Source organism: Rhodnius prolixus, unplaced genomic scaffold (assembly GCF_049639745.1).
Source record: "Rhodnius prolixus isolate KJV_2025 unplaced genomic scaffold, Rpr scaffold_3, whole genome shotgun sequence".
NCBI classification, from domain to species: Eukaryota; Metazoa; Arthropoda; class Insecta; order Hemiptera; family Reduviidae; genus Rhodnius; species Rhodnius prolixus.
This window is the reverse complement of record NW_027411603.1, coordinates 6,522,896-6,545,209: the sequence shown is the minus strand read 5'-3', so window position 1 is coordinate 6,545,209 and position 22,314 is coordinate 6,522,896. Positions and strand designations below refer to the sequence as shown.

General features: G+C 36.0%; 1 protein-coding gene across 13 annotated transcripts in view; it reads right to left on the bottom strand.

Moving 5' to 3' along the window:
* The window catches only part of Sp1 (transcription factor Sp8), a 251,211-nt gene that overhangs the window by 57,805 nt on the left and 171,092 nt on the right, over positions 1–22,314 (bottom strand). The window contains exon 2 of one of the 13 annotated variants that reach the window (XM_074125739.1): positions 20,776–20,837. The exons of 9 other annotated variants lie outside the window; for them this stretch is intronic. Coding sequence is in view for 3 of the 4 variants with exons in the window: in XM_074125733.1 (XP_073981834.1) it covers positions 20,776–20,847 (72 nt within the window). In the remaining variant the exon portion in view is untranslated. Of the gene's footprint in view, positions 1–20,775; positions 21,244–22,314 lie in introns of those variants that run through there. 3 more of the 13 variants (XM_074125733.1, XM_074125747.1, XM_074125746.1) reach the window with 3 other exon arrangements.

Sequence of the window (22,314 nt, the reverse complement as noted above, 5' to 3'; positions counted from 1 at the left end):
ATGGTGCTACTAACAGCCAAACTGCTCTGGCGAGCCGGACCGAGTTACTCACCTCCACTTCACATAGTCAACCAACATATATTATGACGTCACGTTACTCACTTCACCTTGGGAGCGTCAATAAGAAAAGTCCGGTTAATATTTGATTCACCCTCGTAACTAAATAGGATGAAAAATTATTGCCAGTTTCAGTTATTATAAACTTTATTCTGCCGAGCTTTCCACCTAGGGACCAGGTCATCTTCAGAGCTAATTTACAATGTACTGTTTTACATCATTAGAGGGTTGGTGTGTCTTCTGTCTTGTGTGTTCATGGACTGAGTCCCTAGGTCGAAAGCTCGGCACTATAAAGTTTATAATGACTGAAACTGGCAATAATTTTTCATCCTATTGAAACTATGATTCAATCACCAAAAATAATGAACAGTAATTACTTGTAACTCAATTCTACTTACATCTACCACTTTCCCGGGATGATTTGGTTGGAGTTCCTGAAAGACAGGACCTATCTTATGTCACAATAATCTAAATCTTAATTGAAAAAATAATCGCCTATTTTTTTGAGGCAGAGATGCCGTTTATGACGATTCTGATTCCCCTCTCCCACCTAAAAATAAAAATTAGCTAAACACAAGATTCGAACTGGCGATCACCAAGCTTTATAACCACAAAAAACGAAACATCTGCCCCCAAAATCTTAATTCAATCAAGCACCGTATGGTTTAAGATTTCTACCTGCAACTTAGCGTTAAAATTCCACAGCTGCTGTTTTGTTAAGATTTTCACGAAATTAACTTCAAAGATTCTTTTTTCTGAACTTGGGGCTAAACACATAATGAAACATTTTTTTGGCCTAGAAAATTCTGAGGAAGGGGGGTTGATGCGCTTATCTTTAGGATGTCGTTTGAGTGAACTTTGTTTCAAAGGCTTACAAAATAGACGCAAGTATCTGTAACTTTTATTTGAAACAATCTTTTCCAGTAAATTGTGAGTTGCTAATATTCCGCGTTAGCTGGGAAATCCGAACCGAATTCCTCACTTACTCCTATCAGATTTGCAATAACGCCTAGTGATACAATCCTGAGTTTTGACGCGACAGCATCGCTAGTTTCTAGAACATTAAGCTGGATGACAAATTAATATATGAAATAAAAGTCTAGAGGTCCGGTAGATGGTATCTGGGTGAAGGAGAGTAAAAAGGGACGATTGGTGGCCGGCGAGCAGGGCGGGCTAGAGTTAGGCCCCTCTAGCTGATTGTACCAGCTAGATACCATGGTAACCAGTACCCAACACCTTAACCACACAGTTACTGCCCCACTCCTCCTGGTTACCGCCAGCTTTTATCGCTCAGTCACTCGCTCTCTCTCACTCTAAAGCGGGGCTCCCATCAAAAGCTCCATGTTCCAGCCGTGCTCCACTCGCTTGCTCAGTGCTGCCAACATCAATTACAATCAATACACTCTCTGAACTATCCTCTGCGAGTTACGATCTTCTGCACTAATCGAAGTCGAAGGGGCAAGGGGCATTCCCATTATTATCTTCATCTATTACAATTCACAAACAATTCTATTCCTCTTTTAAGAAACAAATTTATTTAGTGATGAAATCAAATTTACAATCAACATGAATGAAACTGCACAATTAGTGAATTTGTAGGCTGAAGCAAAACCGGTCAGGGTTCGTTTAGGAATTGGTACCCAGTAAATACGGGTAGATCTATGACCACCCATGGGATCCTCTCTAGTTCACCACCAAGTGCCTTAACCAGTTAAGCGTGTTCGACGTGTATACTCGTTGAGAAAAAATATAAAATTGCTATTAACTATAAAAATTCGAAATTTTAATAAAATACAATAAGGAATATTATTTGGTGGGATGTTTCCTTTATCTTACCAATAGAACTGCCAAGTATTTTATTCGGAGGGGTGTGGAGGGAGCCGGCCAAATGATAAGTGGTTGGTACATGTTTGGTCTCCGCATTAGAGATTGGGGAATTACGCAATTACAAATAGAAGCTCTCAACCCTTGTGCAATGCCCGTTTTTATCTTTTAGATAGAGGTTCAGACCATGATTTTATTTTGCACAGAGAATTCAAAGCTCTCTTTTCTTCCTTGTAAAAGCTCTTTAGCGTCTCTAGTTAACTGGAGCAATGCATACGTGAAGCGGTGCAAGATTTTTGAATGAGCACAGAATGCTCTGGTAATCTGTAAGCCCCTATAGATTGCAGGAAAAAGTCGCTTGCAGTGACTATTATGATGAACTTTTGGTTGTTTTTCCCCTGCGTTCGTCGTGTATACATTGTCAGTGTCTGATTTTAATTCCGCACTATGTAGGGGTGTTTTTTAAAGACTAAATTCTACGCTTAACTGGTTAATTCATTTTATTTACACATTATATGAAAAAAATCAAGCTGGAAAATGTAAGATTAGGTCAGTAGTGCTTGGTCGACAATATTGTCGGACTTTATCCACGTGGCGCGCACGTTAATCTGCTTTCCTGTTTTTCCGTTTCTGTGCTACTTCCGTCCGTAATCAGTTTGGCGAAGAGACTTGGACGTCAAATATGTTGTTGTCTCGTTCTGACCCAAATGACAGACGGAAGCATGAATGAAGTTGAAATCTCTGAACCAAATCGATTAATTTCACAATTGCTAACATTTCTGTATCGAGAGAAATGAGAATTAATACAAAAATCATTACAATTATTTTTAAGTTTTATTCTAAACTTATTATTTTTATAAATTCTCATAATGTATGTATTAATGTCAGAAATAGTTTTTATATTTTAAAGTTATTATACATTCAAGTAGAGTAAGGAGAGATATGTTTTAAAAAAAAGTGGAGTTAGCTTGGTCTTGAGTTGGAAGAAGAGCTAAAAGAAAGAAAGCGATAAGGATAACCTGTAATTAAGATCTGAATATGTAAGAAGGGAAGGAGAGAAATAAGGTCTGTAAGAAACGGAATACTGAACAACGAACATACGGACAAACATATGTTAAATATTCAACAAAAAGAATCATATATTATAAGGGGAACATATACAAAATATTCGCCATTAATATATGAGTTGTCCAAAAAGGAAGAAACCGGTTTTAATTTTTGTTAATATTATTATTTATTAATTTTTTTAAAATTTCTATGTGCTTTGAATTAATTTCAAATTTTGTTTCCATTTTTGGTATTCAATTAATATAAGAATTGGTATACAATCGAATGTTTCAAAAAGAAAGATTTTGATTGCATCCAGCAATGCGGGAATTACCTAATTTTTGCCTATTGGTAGATTTAAATGTATAATTAAGTGGGCGGGGCTAAAACCTCAAGATTTGAGGAATGAGCGAACCAATAATCGCCTATTTTTTTCAGGCAGGCTTTACGTTCAACTACCACAAATTAGGTGTCGTAGACGGAGGCGACTAGCAAACATACTTTACTACAAAATACCTCATATTAACCATTAAATAGAATGCAAGGCCTATACTAGTACCGCAATAAATCTTAGCTTTGCGGGTCTAGCCTATATTCGCCTAACATACTTTACTATAAATTCCTCATATTAACATATTAAATAGAATGCAAGGCCTAAGACCGGAAATCGAACCCAATATCACAATACATTTTAGCTTTGAGAAATGAGCGAACTATGTCCCGGAATGCTCCCTATGGAGAAGTGGATTAGTTTCTCTACTTCTATGTATATGGCTTGTTGGTTCGTTGTGCCTAACCTGTTAACTCGTAACCATAGTTACGCCGAACATTCTCAGAATACCTTAGCCTTAGAATACCTTGGGAGTCAGTTAATGTTCCAGCAACTGTTTCAGTTTAGCGAACTCTTTATAAGTTAGACACACGATAACCTAGGTTACACTTAGTGCGATGTGTTTTACGAACGAGTAGACTCCCAACCGGAAAGCTCTAGAGTTTTATAGTGAAATCGCTAAGACGTCCTCTACATCTGTGGTAGATCACATTAATACCATTCTTTGGAAGCCATCCACTGCTGCGACCCATTTTTTTTTTGACACAAACTAAACACCTAACTACTCGTACTTTAAAGTACACTTTGTACCTGTACCTCCTGGAAACGTGAATTTCCTTTTGAAAAATCAAAGTTAACTTTCATCTGTTGAAAAAGGAAAATTATGTTGGTCCAATAAGAATTTTAAAACAAATAAACTTTGCCGGAAGGAACTATTTTTTTTCTTTTTTTAAAAATTTAAAACAGGAAGTACGATCTTTTTTTATTTCTGTTAAAACTTCCGACTTTCACGAAAAACGGTATTTAAAAAGAGATGACAGAATAAAGCCCCTTTTTTAAAAAGTTCTCCAAGCATACTCTAAGCGATTTAAAGCTTTAACTAAGAAATGTGTTATTGACACTTAAGGGCCAAGTGGCCCTGTAAGTTGTCGGGTTGCACAGGTACCCGTGGTCGTCGGCACTTACCATGTCCCTCGTCAACTCCTCCCTCAACTTACTGCTTGACTATTAACCATTATCTTCTCGTACATGTGTTGTTACATTCTTATGCACGTTTTACTACTACATACTTGCAACTTTATCTTTGTTGGACATGTGCTATGGGGACTTTTTTTCAGCGCACAGCCGGCCTCTGAATAGTGTTCTCTCAATGCAGGCAACACTTTCATCACCGTACAGTGAAGATGTGAAGCTTCAAAATCCACTGCATTATCCCTACAAAACCTGAAAGGCAATTATTAAAATCCCAACTATACTTCCAAAATCTCTTTGTTTATTCACGATTAGTATTCTTATTCTGGATTCAGATCCAAATCTCTAGTTTAGGACATTCGCACGACCAGAATTCTCGACGTTCTAACTCACATTCATTTCGTACTACACTTGCCCGAAACAGTTGACTCCGAGCTAAAGTGTTGTTCGGAGATGGTAAAACGTAAGCGAAATTGAATTCTCTACACTTTACTGATTTAACTTACCACTGATGATGCCCAAAATCGGTCAAAAATGCAATAAACATGCGCGTTCCGACGGATAAAATAAAAAAAATGTTATATAACACTGCGGTCATAACCACAATTAAGAAGAAAAAATACATTCCTAACTCTTACAAGAAAATAACTTACTAATTACCAGAGCCAGAATACAAATATATTTTACCCTGGGGGGGGGGGGTCATAAAATCTTTAATTTTTACTCAACCAATCAGCGATAGGCTCTAATTACTGGCATTTAGATTGGTAGACCACCCAAATTAGCGTGATTGTAAATGTCTACCTCCTTGTTGAAGAAGATGCGCCTAAGAGAACTAAAATTAGCAATTTTTCTTTCATTTTATTTTTCCTTACACCTCTACCAGTAGTAAACGTCGTTGCTCGCTACCTTGAGCTGTACTTAGACCGAAGACTTTCTTGGAAACCCCACACTAGACTTAAAAGAACAGAACTGAACAGACGCTATCGACTACTCAAAAGACTCTTAGACGATAGATCAAAACTCTTTCTCTGGACAACAAAAGACTGATTTATACTTCTATTTTGAAACCCATCTGGGCGTATAGAATAGAGCTGTGGGGTTCAACCAAACGCTCCAGTCTCCAAAGGATTCAATCACTACAGTATAAATTACTTCGAACTATAAGTAAACGCTCCATTTTATGTCTCCAACCTGGACTATAAACACTGTGATCTTAACATTTCTTTTAATCACCGAAGTTGCTAAAACATGAAACAGAAAACTCCACTTCAGCCTGCTCATATAAATCCTCTTGCTCACAATCTTTCTTCAAGAACTCTTCCTGACAATCTGGACAAGACGCCTATAGAGACAGTGGCCTCGTGATCTCCTCTCAAGTGAAGAGAGTGGTCCTAACAGTTTGGAGTGTTACCACTGGGTAACTTCTCCACTCGTTACCTTATCATTTATTACTCTATTGTATCATAGTTACTTATAGCGCTAACTCGCTGATTGTAGCAAAAAAAATTATTAATTAAGACGCATCAACATCTGAGGTTATTGGCGCCCGAAGCTTTTTTCAGTGCACTCCGGAAAGTGAGCTGTAAGAAGCTTCTAGGTAGAGAAAAATCTAAGGGTCAGCAGCTGGATTCGAGCCCGCGATCCCTGCGTGGGAATCTAATTTTGCTAATCGCATAGCTAGGCCCTTTCTCTATCAGTTATTATTAATTCAAATATTGTTAAATATTCAAATATTTCTTATAAAATTTAATTTGTGAAAAACGATAAATAAAATTTTCCAATATTGTCTCATACACCCGAATTTGTGGTCGAGATTTTGGTTATTTGTGTTGGTGGTTGGAAGTTCGTGTCTTTTTGAACTAAGACCGACAATTAGTATGACAGTGTTTATGGACGGAGATGTGTGTTTTATTAGAACGACCAGAGGATAGAAATGGACCGGACCTAATAGCTAGACTACGGAAGTGGGGGGAACCAGTCAAGTTTTTGCAGTGAGAGATCGTAAAGAGCTGGAAGAGCGGATGGAATAGGCAGAGCAGTTTCGAGGACAGAACCTGTTAGAATGGACGACTTATTGCCACGACTTAACGAGCTAATATATTTTCTATAGCTGAGCTATATTAGGGTTTCTAATTGTACGCATGCGTGTGTGTTTGGAACAGGGCAAAGCCAGGACGGATTATGGTAACAGATTCTCTGCTGTTGAATATTAATTAATCATTGGTGATATAAACAATCAATAGCTGTAAATAATAATTATTTAGTTTTAGAAAATGAAATTAGGTATGATTGATATATCCTAGTTACCAGAGTTACTCTACTCAAGAAGGAAGGCGTCAAATTCAAATTTTCATCTGGAGAAACATAGGTAATTTGGGCGACGCTCTGGTTATGGAAGAATAAATCTAAGTGTATCCACATTAATCCAATTCTTCTAGTTTTGGGCCGATGTGGGAAGGTCTCCTCCCACAATGGGCGAGGACACGTAAGTAGTCTAGAACCGATAGACAATGGCGGCTGTTCCAAGGTATCCTCGGAGAAGCTTTTTGGGTGGAATGGTTAAATTTAGTAATAGTCTAGGCATGCTTCAAAGTTCATTTATTATTTTATTATTATTATTAAAGTCTTTATTTATAAATGTTACATGCTTAATAAAGAAAAATACAATTCAAAATAAAACAATCATCTCAAAAGACATTACCATGGTCATAGACCGTCGGTGGAGTCGAAAAAAAAGAAAAAATTCCATTGAAATGAAGAAAATATGCTTCAAGATAACTAAATAAACTATAAACAATATTAATCCAAATGAGCTTCACTCTCTCTTAATTCCGTAATAATTAATATTAATACTTTTATTTTATATTTCTGCTGCTCAAAGTTCATTTAAATCTCTTCGTTAGCGGCCCTGCTAGAGTCTTGAACAGAAATTTGGTCGACTTAAATGATGCATTACACTTTCCTATAAGATACGATAAATGCAGTAAAATCTGCATCAAGTGTTCCACCGTAGGATAGATCCCAGTCTTTGTTGGAGCCTATGGAACAGATGCACCTTTTAAACCCTCTTAAGTTGCACTGAAATCGCTAATTACGTTTGCAGGCCTCTGGCACACTTAGAGGCCCACATAGAGAAGAGAATCAGTCAAAAAAAAAACGATAAGTGGAATAAAATGTGGATCTTATGAAAAAAAAAAAAGACAAAAGTATTTCTTACCACAAAGGGAGCCCTCACCACGAACCTCTTTTCTTTACCAGGATAGAGTTGATTAACTCCTAGGAACTCCTGCACACAGGCTGGACACAGAAAGAGGAGTAAAATTGCCTTCCCCGTTTTTGTCGGCGTTGTTATCACTATAGGGTGAGTCCAGAAGAGATCCCGGGGAAAAAAAAGAATGGAACGCGTAAAGAAGGGAGGTTATACCTAAAAGAGCTTGGTAAAAAAAGAGACAATATGCCTCTTTGAAAACAGGGCCCTCTTTGAAGGCAGGGCCTAGGAGTAAAAGACCCTCCCTTTGCCACAGTAAATAACAATTAGAAGACTAATTTGTAAGAAAAAGAACTCGAAGTTAGAAAATTTATGTGAAAAAGAATCCTTCCTTTTATTGTAAAGAAAGAAAACAAAATAATTGGAAGTCATAATCAAAATAAAATATAAATAAACTGCTTAAACAAAACCAGCTTGTAAAACTAAATAGTTGGGTCAACACTGCTTAATTTAAATAGATGAAATCGATTATAATGTATATAATAAAAATGAAAATTAGCAACTATATAATGATAGAGGTGGCAGTGTTACCCCATGTTAGAATAAAAGAGAAACGAAAATTTCTCGATAAAGAACTTTAATAATAATAATTTAAGGGGCGTCATGTTTTAGTCCAAGTTATTCACACTTCTTTTTTTTTTAAAGAAAATAATAGAGATTACATTATTTAGTATTTAAATTGAGTACTAGTATTGCTACTTCCGCCGTAATCTGGGTACTTAGGATTACAGTTAAGAGTTCCAGAGTGGAAACTCACACGACTTTTTTCTTATCTCAATCCATGGACACATTGAAAGAAACAAAATTTTTGTAAGAACAACTTCTTAGGGCTCAGGAGGACCGGTCAAGAAGAATTTTCCGGTAAAAGAAATCCAACGCAAGAATCTGACGACAAGAACGAGAGAAAGTGGAAATTATAAACTGAAAGCAAGTTCATAATTATTTTTTTTTACTTTAAGATGAGATGTATTCGTCTCCCATCTACTTCAACAGAATCGCAATCCCGAAAATAGGGACAATGTACGATATCTAGGATTAGACCGTCTACGAGGTGTGGCTATTAAATAACGAGACTGATGCAGCTACAGAAGAACTATGTATGCGCCAAATCCTAGCGACCGACATCTGTGCAGCATAAAGCCTTCTCCTTTCGATTTCAGCGTCTCACGTATTTGTAGAGAAATCTGTCTGGACGGGAACCGTCGTTTGTGTAGTAAGGAGGTGTTAGTTTCGTTTTGCCGTAAAACATGATACTACACATCATGTAGTAGAGCAACGAATTGTCGTGAAATTTCACATCAAAACTTGGGTAAAACCGCTACTGAAACTTATCTTTTATTTATATAATGTTTATTACGTGTGCAAGTTTTTGAGTAGTTCAAGCGTTTCCAAGATGGCCGAGAAGACGTCAGAGATGATGACCGCCCTGGTCGCCCCTTCCACGTCCAAAACGGATGAAAATATCGATTATAATTAATTAACATTACTACCGTGAGGTGCTTGCTCAACTCCGTGAAAGAGTAAGGGAAAAAACGACCCGATTTGTGGAAGAACAAGTCACGGGGTTCTCCATCAAGACAACCGGCGCCGGCTCACACTGCATTGTCTGACACAAGACGTTTCTAGCCAAGTACAACATCCCAGTTTTGGGGCCATCCGCCTTATTCGCCTGATCTGGCCCCATGTGACTTTTATCTGTTCCCCACAAAGTCAAATCTGCATTAAGAGGAAACACGATTTCAACCCATTGAAGCAGTGAAAGAAAAAGCGGCACGTGTCATGCAGGAGCTCACAGAAAGGAGAGGGAAGTACATTGAAGGTAATAATAACTAAATATGTATAAATTTAAAATAATACGTTTTTCAGCAATAGTCTCGTTATTTAATAGCCACACCTCGTAATCCAGACTTAGGAAGAACAAGACACGCTACACTGTACTAGGCATGATTTCATTTTGCATAGAATTCAAAGCTCTTGGCGTCTCTAGTTAACTAGAGCAATGCATAACGTGAAGTGGTGCAAGATTTTTGAATGAGCACAGAATGCTCTGGTAATCTGTAAGCCCCAGAAATTTCCGAAAAAAGTGCTTGGCAGTGACTATTGTAATGTTGTAAACTTTTGGTTGTTTTTGCCCTGCGTTCGACGTGTATACACGTCGTCATTGTCTGATTTTAATTCCGCACACTGTGAGGGGTGGTTTATTTTAAAACTAAATTCCACGCTTAACTGATTAAGAAGTTGGCGTAAAAAGCCACTTATTTAAACAGCTGATCTTGAGGTTCAGGCACCCATACCCAGTTCTAATCAAAATTTAGACTTGAAAACAATAGAAAAGGTGAAAGGAGATCATGATTTGTGGAAAACTAAGTACCAACAAAAAATTGGTTAATATAAGGCCCATTTTAGACCTAGCCAAACGAAATGTGTTTCCCTCCCACGTAAGCACAACTTGGGGGAATAATTTAATAGCCATATTTAATTAATAAAAGGGTGCTCAGTGTCTCTGTGGGTACGTACAGACACAGATATGTATAACTCTACCATACACGTTATTAGAGTGTTGGTCGGCTAAGAGTTGGAGTTTAGAATGCCCCCCCCCCCACCAGTGTGGTGGTAGCCCCAAAGAGGCATACTCAGTGAACAACAATGCGGGTTGCGTGTTGCGGTCAGCTCGCTGACAGAATAACCCACACACTCACACTTGGTTTAAAGTGGTTCCCTCTCGTTCAGCGTAATAATGCAGAACTACCATTCCTTGTGACCATAATACAGCCAACTATATTCACACATACTTTGTATAATATATTTATTATACTCTCAAACCAAGGTAAATATTTATTTTTGGATTAACTAAATTTACTAAATAAATTCTTAAAATGAATACTTATAACGATGAATACTTTATTAAATTATAAATTTGAATAATATTATGAAACTTATCGTTAAACCCCAAATTATTATTGTTTATTTAAAGCGATATATTGTTTCTGAATTTCCTGATGGGTTTTTCACTTTTCCTCCCATAAAAGAAAACATTTTCAGCAGAAAAACACCTTCTGAGGTCTCCTGGGAAGTTAAAAATGGGTTTTTTCACAACTTGTTCTGAATATGATCAGTCAGTCTGAATGTGTATCGATTAGCATAACTCAAAACCCTCCCCCCCAAAATCGCAGTAAGATATTTGGTTTAATAGGACAAACGGCAATGAATTTTTTTTGGGGGGGTAATCGATTAATTGGAAGTAACACTTTACAGAATCGATTTTATTTATACGGTTTTTTCTAAAACAAAAACTTTTGGTCGATTAATTAAACTTTTGGCATGTTTTTACCCAATTAAGTTCACGTTTAGCAGGCTTGTAGTCGTTTCTGTACACTTTTGGCGTAGTAATATGTTATATATCCTGTCATTTTAGATATTTATACACTGATAGCAGCTTAAACTTCCTGGTGATTCTTCCTGGGTGCCAGGACAACAAGAAAACTTAAGAATTGGACCCGGCGGAGTTAGGTTATAGCCCAAAACCCTTCTGTTGCCTAAGAATCAACTAAGGTGATGGCTGCTTTACACTAAAGATTTTCTTCCTGTACAAGGAATTCAGGATACCTTGGTTAAAAATCAGCACTTCACGATCCATTACTAATTCCGAGCATTGTCAGCTTGGCTGGGAATATGTCATAACGGGACATTTCTGACTAGCACAGTATTCATCCTTAAGGATGTGCTAGCTGGGTTTGGCCGGCCGTAGAATGGACGCAGAAGAAGATCCCACCAGGGAAAGATAGTGGAGATGATAGGTTTTTATAGGTCCTCACACAGACTTTTGATTATAAAATCCTTTGCCGAGAAATTGCTAAATTACTGGAATACAGGATTATCAGGCTATAAGGTGAAATAATTGAATCTTTTTTTTGAAGCGAATTATTTTTATGAAATAAATGAAATATAATGTCCTTGTTACAATTAGTTACTGACAAGCCAATAATTACTTTTATTTGGCGTTATCACATTTTTTTTGGATTAAATACCACGTTTTAATTGGTTTATGAAATCATTTAATTATTAGTTACTAAAAATTGTTAAATCTGTCGCGAGAAAGAGGCGTGGCTCCCATGTTTGTAAACTAATCTCTGGGTTGTTTTGTTTGGATTCATTGAGCAATTGTAAAAGTAGGGTTCATTGAAAAAAAAAGAAAATATTTTTTTTTGAATGAGCAATTCAATTTATGAATGAGTGAGTAGGAATTTGAATTAGAACCTTGAACCAAAAAATTAATTCATAAGTGGGTGTAAATCATTACAAGAATTTGTTTTTGTTTTTTTAGTCGATATTTGACAGGCTAAAAGTTCAACGGAGCATCTTTTCCTAGGCTTTTAGGCATTAGCTAAGAGTGTAGATTCATGTTTTTGTTTAATTAAAGGTTATTTCCTAGGCAAACAATCTAAGTGCCAAAAAAGCACAAGCTAGAAGTAGCTAAGTTACGGGCTTGAAACTTAAATACGTAGTAAATGATTTGAATTAGTTAAAAAGTGATCATTCAAGGAGAAGTAAAATCAATAAAATGATCAAGTCAGTCTAGAATTTTATGAGGAAGTGAAGCATTTGGGACTTCCGCTGGACGACTATCCGACTTTTAGATTAGATAGCTTCCGGAGGCATTGGTCAGAACGGCTGCGATTTTTATGGCCAAAATGGACTATTGTAGCACCCTACTATTTACTTCCAGAGCTTGAATTTTTGACTTCGGAGTCAGTCCAGGTGGAAACTTCTCTGAAGGACTGAACCCTAACCTATAGCCAGGCCCTTGGCGCTGGCACTAAATGTACAGTGTCTTTTCCTCTTCTTAAGGATAGAATCTACGCCGGCTGTCCATCCGCTGCTGCTAGGCGCTTGTTGTTGGATAGTCGCGCAAGTAAACGCTAGGGGTAAAACCCTAGTGAGTGTTTAGAGGAATCGATGGTCTGCTCCTAGTCTGGGGGTGCGTTTTCAGTTACCCCTCTTGCGATTTATTGTGAAGCGCTCAAGGTATTCGTATCCTATCGTAGCATAGCAAATAGTTAAGTTGCAAGGAAAACTCCAGTTCATAACTAGCGACTCGCTTGTATTTACTGAATTCACTGGAGACTTGCAGAAGCAGAGTATCGCATGGGTCTGGACAGTGGAAATACGTCCAGGTTTTTGTAAAAAAAAAGAAAGGAGATCGGCTAAGTTGGGTCAGAACGAAAGGCTGGTAAGTCTCGTGGACTACGAGGTGTGGCTATTAAATAAAGAGACTGATGCTGCTACAGAAAAACTATGACAGACAGCTGTGCACCAGCGTAAAACCTTCTCTTTCGAAACCAGCGTCTCACGTGTTTGTAGAGAAATCTGTCTGACCGGAACCGTTCATTTATGTAAGAGGTGTTAGTTTCGTTTTGCCGAAAACATGATACTACACATGTAGTAGAGCAACGAATTGTCGTGAAATTTCACATCAAAACTTGGGTAAAACCGCCACTGAAACTTATCTTTTATTAAAAGAAGTTTATGGTGATGAATTATTAATCACGTGCGCAAGTTTTTGGAGTGGTTCAAGCGTTTCCAAGATGGCCGAGAAGACGTCAGAGATGATGACCATTCGGGTCGCCCTTCCACGTCCAAAACGGATGAAAATATCGATTATAATTCATCAACATTACTACCGTGAGGTGCTTGCTCAATTCCGTGAAAGAGTAAGGAAAAAACGACCCGATTTGTGGAAGAACAAGTCCATAAGACAACGCGCCGGCTCACACTGCATTGCCTGTCAAGACGTTTCTAGCCAAGTACAACATCCCAGTTTTTGGACCATCCGCCTTATTCGCCTGACCTGAACTGTTCCCCCCAAAGTCAAATCTGCATTAAAAGTAACACGATTTCAGTCCGTTGAAGCTGTGAAAGAAAAAGCGGCACGCGTCATGCAGGAGCTAAGACAGAAAAACACTTCCACCACTGTTTCGAACAATGGTAAATTCGCATGGAGCGTTGTAGGGATAGGGGAGAGGTGTATATTGAAGGTGATAATAACTAAATATGTATAAATTTAAAATAAAATGTTTTATAGCAATAATAGTCTCCGTTATTTAATAGCCACACATCGTATCTAAGTAGGCTGAACTTGAAGGGTTTTTCTCTAATTAGTGGGTGCCCATAATAAGTTCTTCAGCAAAGTCTCTAGCATTCTTGTGAAACCCAAATGGGATCTAGGCCCAACTTATAGATACCCAAATTTTGTGAATTTCTACTGTAACCACATCGCACCAGTTCTTCAAAAGATTCCAAAGTTTCAGCCCTATTTAAGCCAACCTTCATCAGAAAACCAAATTTACCTAATTAAAAGAAAACTTTTGGTCAAAAGCGAATCAAAATTAGCCATTAAGCCCCACCCAGATAATTGAAGCCAAATCAGAGTGTGTGAAAGGGATGAGCGATTTTTTTGTACTCGAATGTGAGTGTGTTGCCCTGTGGTAAGGTTCGCCTAAGTTCAGGTGACACATGTGGGTCGTACCTGTGAAGCTTTGCCTGTAGGGAGCCCCCCGGTGCGAAGGTCGGTGTCGTGTGTCTTATTCAATCTCTTCCAGAGGAAGTGATTCCTTACTACTACCAGGGCTGGCCGTCTGTATTCTATTCTTTAATATTGTATACATTATTTTCCTTCCGCCTTAATTCCAAACTGAATAGTAGCGTAAAGATTGCAATCTAAACCGGAAATTTACGATTTTCACTGAGCGCTCACCAAACCGCTGTCTGAGAAAACTCCCACGACTTTCTCCCCCACTTAATTGTTCTAAACTTTCTAAGAACAACTTTTCTAAAAACTTGGCACTTTAAAAAAATAAAAACTAATACTGAAGTTATAATATTATAATTGTACGGAAAAGACCGACCGTCAAAATAAATAAAGCTTTAAATAAAAGTTAACAGTTTGCGATTCCGTTTAAAGGTTTTTTTTTATAATTCTAGCAATTCTTTAAATGAAACTATAAATAGTTAACTAAAGACAAAGTTTTTGTAAAGACTGTGTTACAATAATCCCTTAGTTCGCAGAAAGAGACCTTTGATACTTTAGAGAACAGTACCTATAACCTGGAACCTCGCATTCGTACAAACTGACAAGTACGGCAAGTCTATTCTAAAATGAGGAACTTTCATCAAATTCTGATGCAAACTGTACAGAGAATCAGTCAAAAAAATAAAAATAAAAAAGTAATTTCTGAAAATTTTATCAGAACATAATAACATAATAACTATTTCCTAAAAATAAGGCGCCACGATAGCCGAGCGGTTTTCTAGGCTAGACCCGCAAAGCTAAGATGTATTGCGGTACTAGTCTAGGTCTTGCATTTTATTTAATGTGTTAATATGAGGAGTTTATAGTAAAGTATGTTAGGCGGTTAGATGCTAGACCCGCAAAGCTAAGATGTATTGCGGTACTAGTCTAGGCCTTGCATTTTATTTAATGGTTAATATGAGGAATTTATAGTAAAGTATGTTAGGCGGTTATAGGCTAGACCCGCAAAGTTAAGATGTATTGCGGTACTAGTCTAGGCCTTGCATTTTATTTAATGGTTAATATGCGGAATTTATAGTATAGTATGTTTGCTAGTCGCCTCCGTCCAAGACACCTAATCAGGTATTTCTCTATCTCTTCTCAATCTCAATTTAATGATGTACAAAAAAATTAAAAATTATAAAAGCAATCATAATAATTTAATACTTAAGGAACAAGCAAAGCTGACACAATTTAACGATTTCACTACTTCCATTCTCAAAATTAGCTCTTCCGAAAAATAATTGGTTATAATCAAGAAGGCAATTAATTAAACCATAATACGGGTAAAATAAGCGAAGCATAGATATTAGTTAACCAAATTTTTATTTGCTATATAAAAAGCCATGGTAAAATGTAATGCTTCTGGGACAACGTCTTTTTAATTTATATTATTAAATCTTTCTTTTAAGAATTTTATTATTAAATGATCTTTAAACATTTTTTGAATAGCTCATATTAGCCACCAAGTTCGAAATCGGAGCAGTTTGTTTTTATGAAGGCTGAAGTAAGGAAAAATGGATTTCAGCGCGGAGATCCTTAGTTCGAATCCAGCTGCTGCTGGTTCTTAGATTTTTGTCTGGTGATGGGACTGTTTATAACGAGAGAACATTGTCCTAGCTGAAAAAGCTCTATGTGAAAATAACCTCCAGATGCTGTGGCGCATTAAATAAAAAAAAAAAAAAAATTAAAAAGTATTTTGGTGATTCTTCGAACCGTTATCGGTTCAAAATATAATTTACCAGTTTAAAAGACCAAATTCCGGGACATGTTATGGCATCTGAGATCAGACCAGCCTGCCCTTAGATTTACTCATCTAAATAGCCTCTAAGAAAGAGAAAACACTAATCGCGGATTATATTATGAGTAGGCAATGTGCGCCTCTGAACATACGAGGGTCGTTTGAAAAGTCCGTGCAAAGTCAGAGAGATAGCACCACTGGCGCGTATCGAGGTTATGTTTAGTTAGTAGCATCTCTTGGAAGAACACACACCAAGTTTCAGCCAGATCGGTCTATTTCTTTGTGTTTGGCATTCGTTTGAATCGAGGAAGTCGAGTGATTTTCAAAAAATGGACGAAAAAGAATTTCGTGTGTTGATTAAACACTACTTTATGAAAGGCAAAACGCCTCAGGAGACTAAAGAGAAGCTTGATAAACATTATGGTGACTCTGCACCTTCGATTAGTACAGTTTATGAGTGGTTTCAAAATTTTCGGAGTGGCCATATGGGCACAAGTGACGCTGAACGTTCTGGACGCCCTGTTGAGGTTACTACTCCAGAAATCATTGATAAAATCCATGATATGGTGATGGATGACAGAAGAGTGAAGGTGCGTGAGATTGCTAGTGCTGTGGGCATCTCGAATGAACGGGTACATAATATTTTGCATCAACATTTGGACATGACAAAGCTATCCGCAAGATGGGTGCCGCGATTGCTCACGCTTGACCAAAAACGAAATCGTGTGAAGTGTTGCAAGGACGGTTTGCAGCTGTTCCAGAAGAATCCGCAGGACTTTAAGCGTCGTTTCGTCACTGTGGATGAAACTTGGATACATCACTACACTCCTGAGACCAAAGAACAATCTAAACAATGGGTTACCAAGGGGGAATCTGCGCCAAAAAAGGCGAAGACCGTTCCTTCGGCCGGAAAGATTATGGCGACTGTCTTTTGGGATTCGCAAGGAATAATCCTCATCGACTATCTGGAAAAGGGTAAAACTATTACAGGTGCATATTATTCATCGTTATTGGACCATTTGAAAACCGAGCTGCAAGAAAAACGCCCACGATTGGCCCACAAAAAAGTCCTTTTCCATCACGACAACGCACCAGCTCATACCTCAGCAGTTGTGGTCGCAAAATTAATGGAAATAGGGTTCCAACTCGTTTCACATCCCCCCTATTCTCCAGACTTTGCTCCCTCGGACTACTATTTGTTCCCCAATATGAAGAAATGGCTGGCGGGAAAAAGATTTTATTCAAACAGGAGGTGATTGCAGAAACGAATGGCTATTTTTCAGACTTGGACAAATCCTATTATTCGGAAGGGATCAACAAACTAGAGCAGCGTTGGACGAAGTGTATAAGCCTAAAAGGAGACTATGTTGAAAAATTAAAAAAGGTTTACCCCAAAAAATTAAGTAGTTTTTATTTTTGCACGGACTTTTCAAACGACCCTCGTACATATTGACGTGTCTCTCAAATAAATTAATAATAATAATAAAAAAAAAAGCTTGATGGTACGTAGAAGATATTTATTGCAATTTAAAGCAGTCAAACGTATACAGTGGTACCTCGGTTCTCGACCACAATTCGTTCCAGAAGTGCGGTCAACCTAAACAATTTATCCCATAAGAAATAATGTAAACTATGTAGTTTATTTCGTTTCTAAGCCCCAGAAATATGCCGTTTGGCCTAATTTCTATATTTTATTATGTAAAAACATGTATCTAAACAAGAAATAAGATCTAAAAGTGTAAATATAAAAACAACTCGGCTCATCTCGGATGTTCGAGTTCCAAATGTTTGTTCGGATTTCAGGACAATATTTGTTCGAAAGTCAAGTCGTTCAAAAACCGAGGTACCACTGTAATTACAATTATTTACCTGTAAAAGTGAGATCAGATTTTTCGCGATTTTGGGTGGAACAACTCTTAATGGGTTTTCTTCGAAAAATTATTTTCTGGATTCATATATTTTTGGTAGAACTATCTGGCGCGTTCTGGAAGACTACGTAGATACATTTGCCGCCAAAATCTTTATAAAGAACTCAATGACATCTCTTTAATAATAAGATCGACAACAGGAAAAACAGAGGATTCGAGGATTTTAATAAAAAGGAAGTAAAAAAAAATGAAGAAAGAAAAGAAAAAACTAAAATATGATGTAATGTCTTCAATTATTTTAAATGAATATTTTTTTTATTATAAAATCAGGGAAGAAAGTGGATGGGTTAAGAACATAGCCCCAGCCAATAATATCACTTAAATTTAACTTTTTGTTTGCACTTTTTCATCCTTTTGTTTATATGTATCTAATTTAATATAATGAGCTTTAAAAAATAAGCTAATGCTTTTGTTTTGTAAATTTGTTTTATTTTGTTTCCTGCTTTAAATTAATTACATTTCTATACTGCTTATAATCTCTTTGCAGCTTTAAATTAATATAATGAGCTTTAAAAAATAAGCTAATGCTTTTGTTTTGTAAATTTGTTTTATTTTGTTTCCTGCTTTAAATTAATTACATTTCTATGCTGCTTATAATCTCTTTGCAGCTTTAAATTAATATAATGAGCTTTAAAAAATAAGCTAATGCTTTTGTTTTGTAAATTTGTTTTATTTTGTTTCCTGCTTTAAATTAATTACATTTCTATACTGCTTATAATCTCTTTGCAGCTTTAAATTAATATAATGAGCTTTAAAAAATAAGCTAATGCTTTTGTTTTGTAAATTTGTTTTATTTTGTTTCCTGCTTTAAATTAATTACATTTCTATGCTGCTTATAATCTCTTTGCAGCTTTAAATTAATATAATGAGCTTTAAAAAATAAGCTAATGCTTTTGTTTTGTAAATTTGTTTTATTTTGTTTCCTGCTTTAAATTAATTACATTTCTATACTGCTTATAATCTCTTTGCAGCTTTAAATTAATATAGTGAGCTTTAAAAAATAAGCTAATGCTTTTGTTTTGTAAATTTGTTTTATTTTGTTTCCTGTTTTAATTAATTACATTTCTATGCTGCTTATAATCTCTTTGCAGCTTTAAATTAATCACATTTTTATTCTTTTAAATAAATTAATTATATTTGTTATTCTATTTAAACTAAATTAATTTATTAGCTTTAAAGTAATTTCATTTTTATTCCAATTACGTTGTAGGTTTCCCCAGAATTTAAAGTTTAACAGTTGTGGATGGTAGTGCTATACGCTTTTTTTTGGCTCTTGAAACTGGAATAACGTTAATCCCCTTTTTTTAAATGCCTTTAACAGAGCACAGACAGAGAAAATCCAGCCAAGCTCTGAAGGAACAGAAAATATCTGAAGGTTTCAAGCCTGGTTTCGATGTCGGGAACTCCGGGCTAGCCAAATTAGACCCCCTTCTTTTCATTATTTTAAAAGTTAAGTTCCGGTTAATAAAATTTCGTTTGAAGAGAATTTTAGGGCACTACTAATGAAGTTTTAGGTACTTTTTCTTTTTTAGCAACTGAGCGACTACAACATTTTTTATTAGTAATTTCTCAACTTATCTTTTAGAGGAAGGATATGCGGGTTTTTCTTTCTCAATGCTTTTTTCGGCGAAAAAAAAGTTCCATTAATGGGAAGCTTTTCACATTTATTTGAGTGACATTTGAAGGAAATCAATTTTCTTCAGGCGGGCTTTATGTCCAACTACCAAATTAGGTGTCGTAGACGGAGACGACTAGCTAACTTACTTTACTACAAAATTCCTAATAACACATTAAATAGAATGCAAGGCCTAGGCTAGTACCGCAATACATCTTAGCTTTGCGGGTCTAGCATCTAACCGCCTAACAAACTTTACTACAAAATTCCTCATATTAACACATTAAATAAAGCCCAAGGTCTAGACTAGTACCGCATTACATCTTAGCTTTGCGGGTCTAGCCTATAACCGCCTAACATACTTTACTATAAATTCCTCATATTAACACATTAAATAGAATGCAAGACGTAGACTAGTACCGCAATACATCTTAGCTTTGCGGGTCTAGCCTATAACCGCCTAACATACTTTACTATAAATTCCTCATATTAACACATTAAATAGAATGCAAGGCCTAGACTAGTACCGCCAAATACATCTTAGCTTTGCGGGTCTAGCCTATAACCGCTCGGCTACCGGTGGCGTGAAGGGAATCAATTTAAGCGATAAATCCTCACCAATTTTTCTTGAAAAGCGATTCTCTAAATTTTATGCCACAAACAGTTATAATATAACATCCATTTTACCTTCCTCTTTTGTTTTAACCGGGAAAACATAAGGAGAATTTTCTTTTTCAACGAAACAACGAAAAATGTCATTTTTGTGAAGAGAAACATTATGTGTACTACATTAACGTATCTTTTCTTCTTTTTTTATACCATTTGTATAAAATATATGTTTACAAAATTATATGTATAAAATTTGCACGCGATTTTGCGTGATTGATAAAATTAATAATATTTAATACTTCGGGGTAAGAAAAAGGAAAAACCAAAATGGCAGTTTACTTCAAGTTTAGCAACTTGATTTAGAAGACAGGCAGTTTCTTAGAATTAGTAGAATGGTAATCGCTACTTCGTGATTATGGTGATTTCTTTTGTTTAATATCAACCGAAATGATGTTAATCAATCTTTGTACGTAAGATTATTGAGGAAAATGAAGGTCTGTAAAGAATTATCATTTATCAATTATCAACACGACAGAAATAATTTTATTTTTATAAATTATAATTTATTAAAAAAAAAAAAAAAAAAAACTTACTGGTTTCGTGATTTGATGATGTGAGGTGTACAGAGGTCCACTTGGAACCCGGCTACTCACGTCTGTTAACATGATTTTTCCGGTTTAAAAAAAAAAATAACCAAACTAAACTTACGTTTTTCTAAATTAACCCGGTTATAAATGAAAATATCGTCTCCAGAAAAACAAAAAACAAAAACAAAAAAGAAAAATGGAAATTTACCCTGAGTTCATGATTTTTCGAACGTTTCGAACTATCTTGACCGGCTCACAGCACAAACTGTTGTACAGTTGAAAACCAGTACAGAGTGGGGGGTCGGTCTCTTGTTAGGGGAACCACGCCGTTGTTATTTTGTAACAGTGGTGGGGGAAAGCTGTTTCTCCCTACTCACCAACTATTTACCAAGTTATATTTTAAGGGGGCGGTAACCATGAGCGTTATAAAAAGAAGTAGAAATACCAATGAAAGGGCGTGTATTATAGAGTTTTGGACACGCCTCTACCAATCAGCTATTGACTATTTGAATTTCAAACGAACTTACACGCTTACTCGTATCATCCCCCACTTTTTTGATGATTTTACGTTATTCCTTTTATATTCGCTGGATAGTTCACATCAATGTACAATTGCTTCTACTTAATCTTATTTATCAACTATTTTTTTTTAAAATTTTATTTTGCATTTTCCCCTCTTATTTAAAATTTTTATCTTTTTATCATTCCTGTGCAATATTTACATTTAATACTATCGCATGGTAATTGTGAAAAGTTAATCTATTTTAATAACAATAGTTAAAAAAAAAAAAAAAAAGAGATACTAATTCATGCATGGAAAATTGCTTTATCAGATCCATAAATGTTCGGCCGCTTTTCACGACTTTAAATCCATATTGTATTATATTTAAATTTATTTCGTAATCAATGAATAAAAATGTTGGAAATGTATATGTACGCCTGATAGTTGTAGGTTTGTTAGTACGTACGTACATTTAAGGAACTATTTGGAGGAAGTCGAAAAAAATTGATAATGCGTATTTTAGAGCGTACTGTAAATGGCCACAATGTGTTTTAATGTACACCCAGAGTACAAAGTATCCTGTCATCCTGATCCGATTTTTTTTTTTAATTACACTTTTACAACTGATAAGAAATTTTATTACGATCATTCCAAACTTTTTGAAATTTAAATTTAAATTGGACATCCGTTTTAAAAATCTTCTGGAGAATGGAAAACTAGTTTTTAGAAAATAGTTAAGTGTGAGTCCAATATGTCAAAAAAAAAAAAAACTCCGGAAGCTAAAATTGTATAAATCAAGTAGGCATCATCACCCAGAAGACTCTTCCTATATAATTTAAATATCACAATCCCCTTTAGCCAGTATTATCACTTTATTAAATCGATTTTTCATTTATTTGAAATTTTCTCGAGAATCGATTAACTTTTAAACTTCGTATATTATATTTGACATCCTAAACTTTCATTTAAATAATTTTTCTGAAATAAATGTGATTAAAGCCCACTTCCTGTGGCGAAGGAAGGAAAGAGAAATAGGGGCTCTC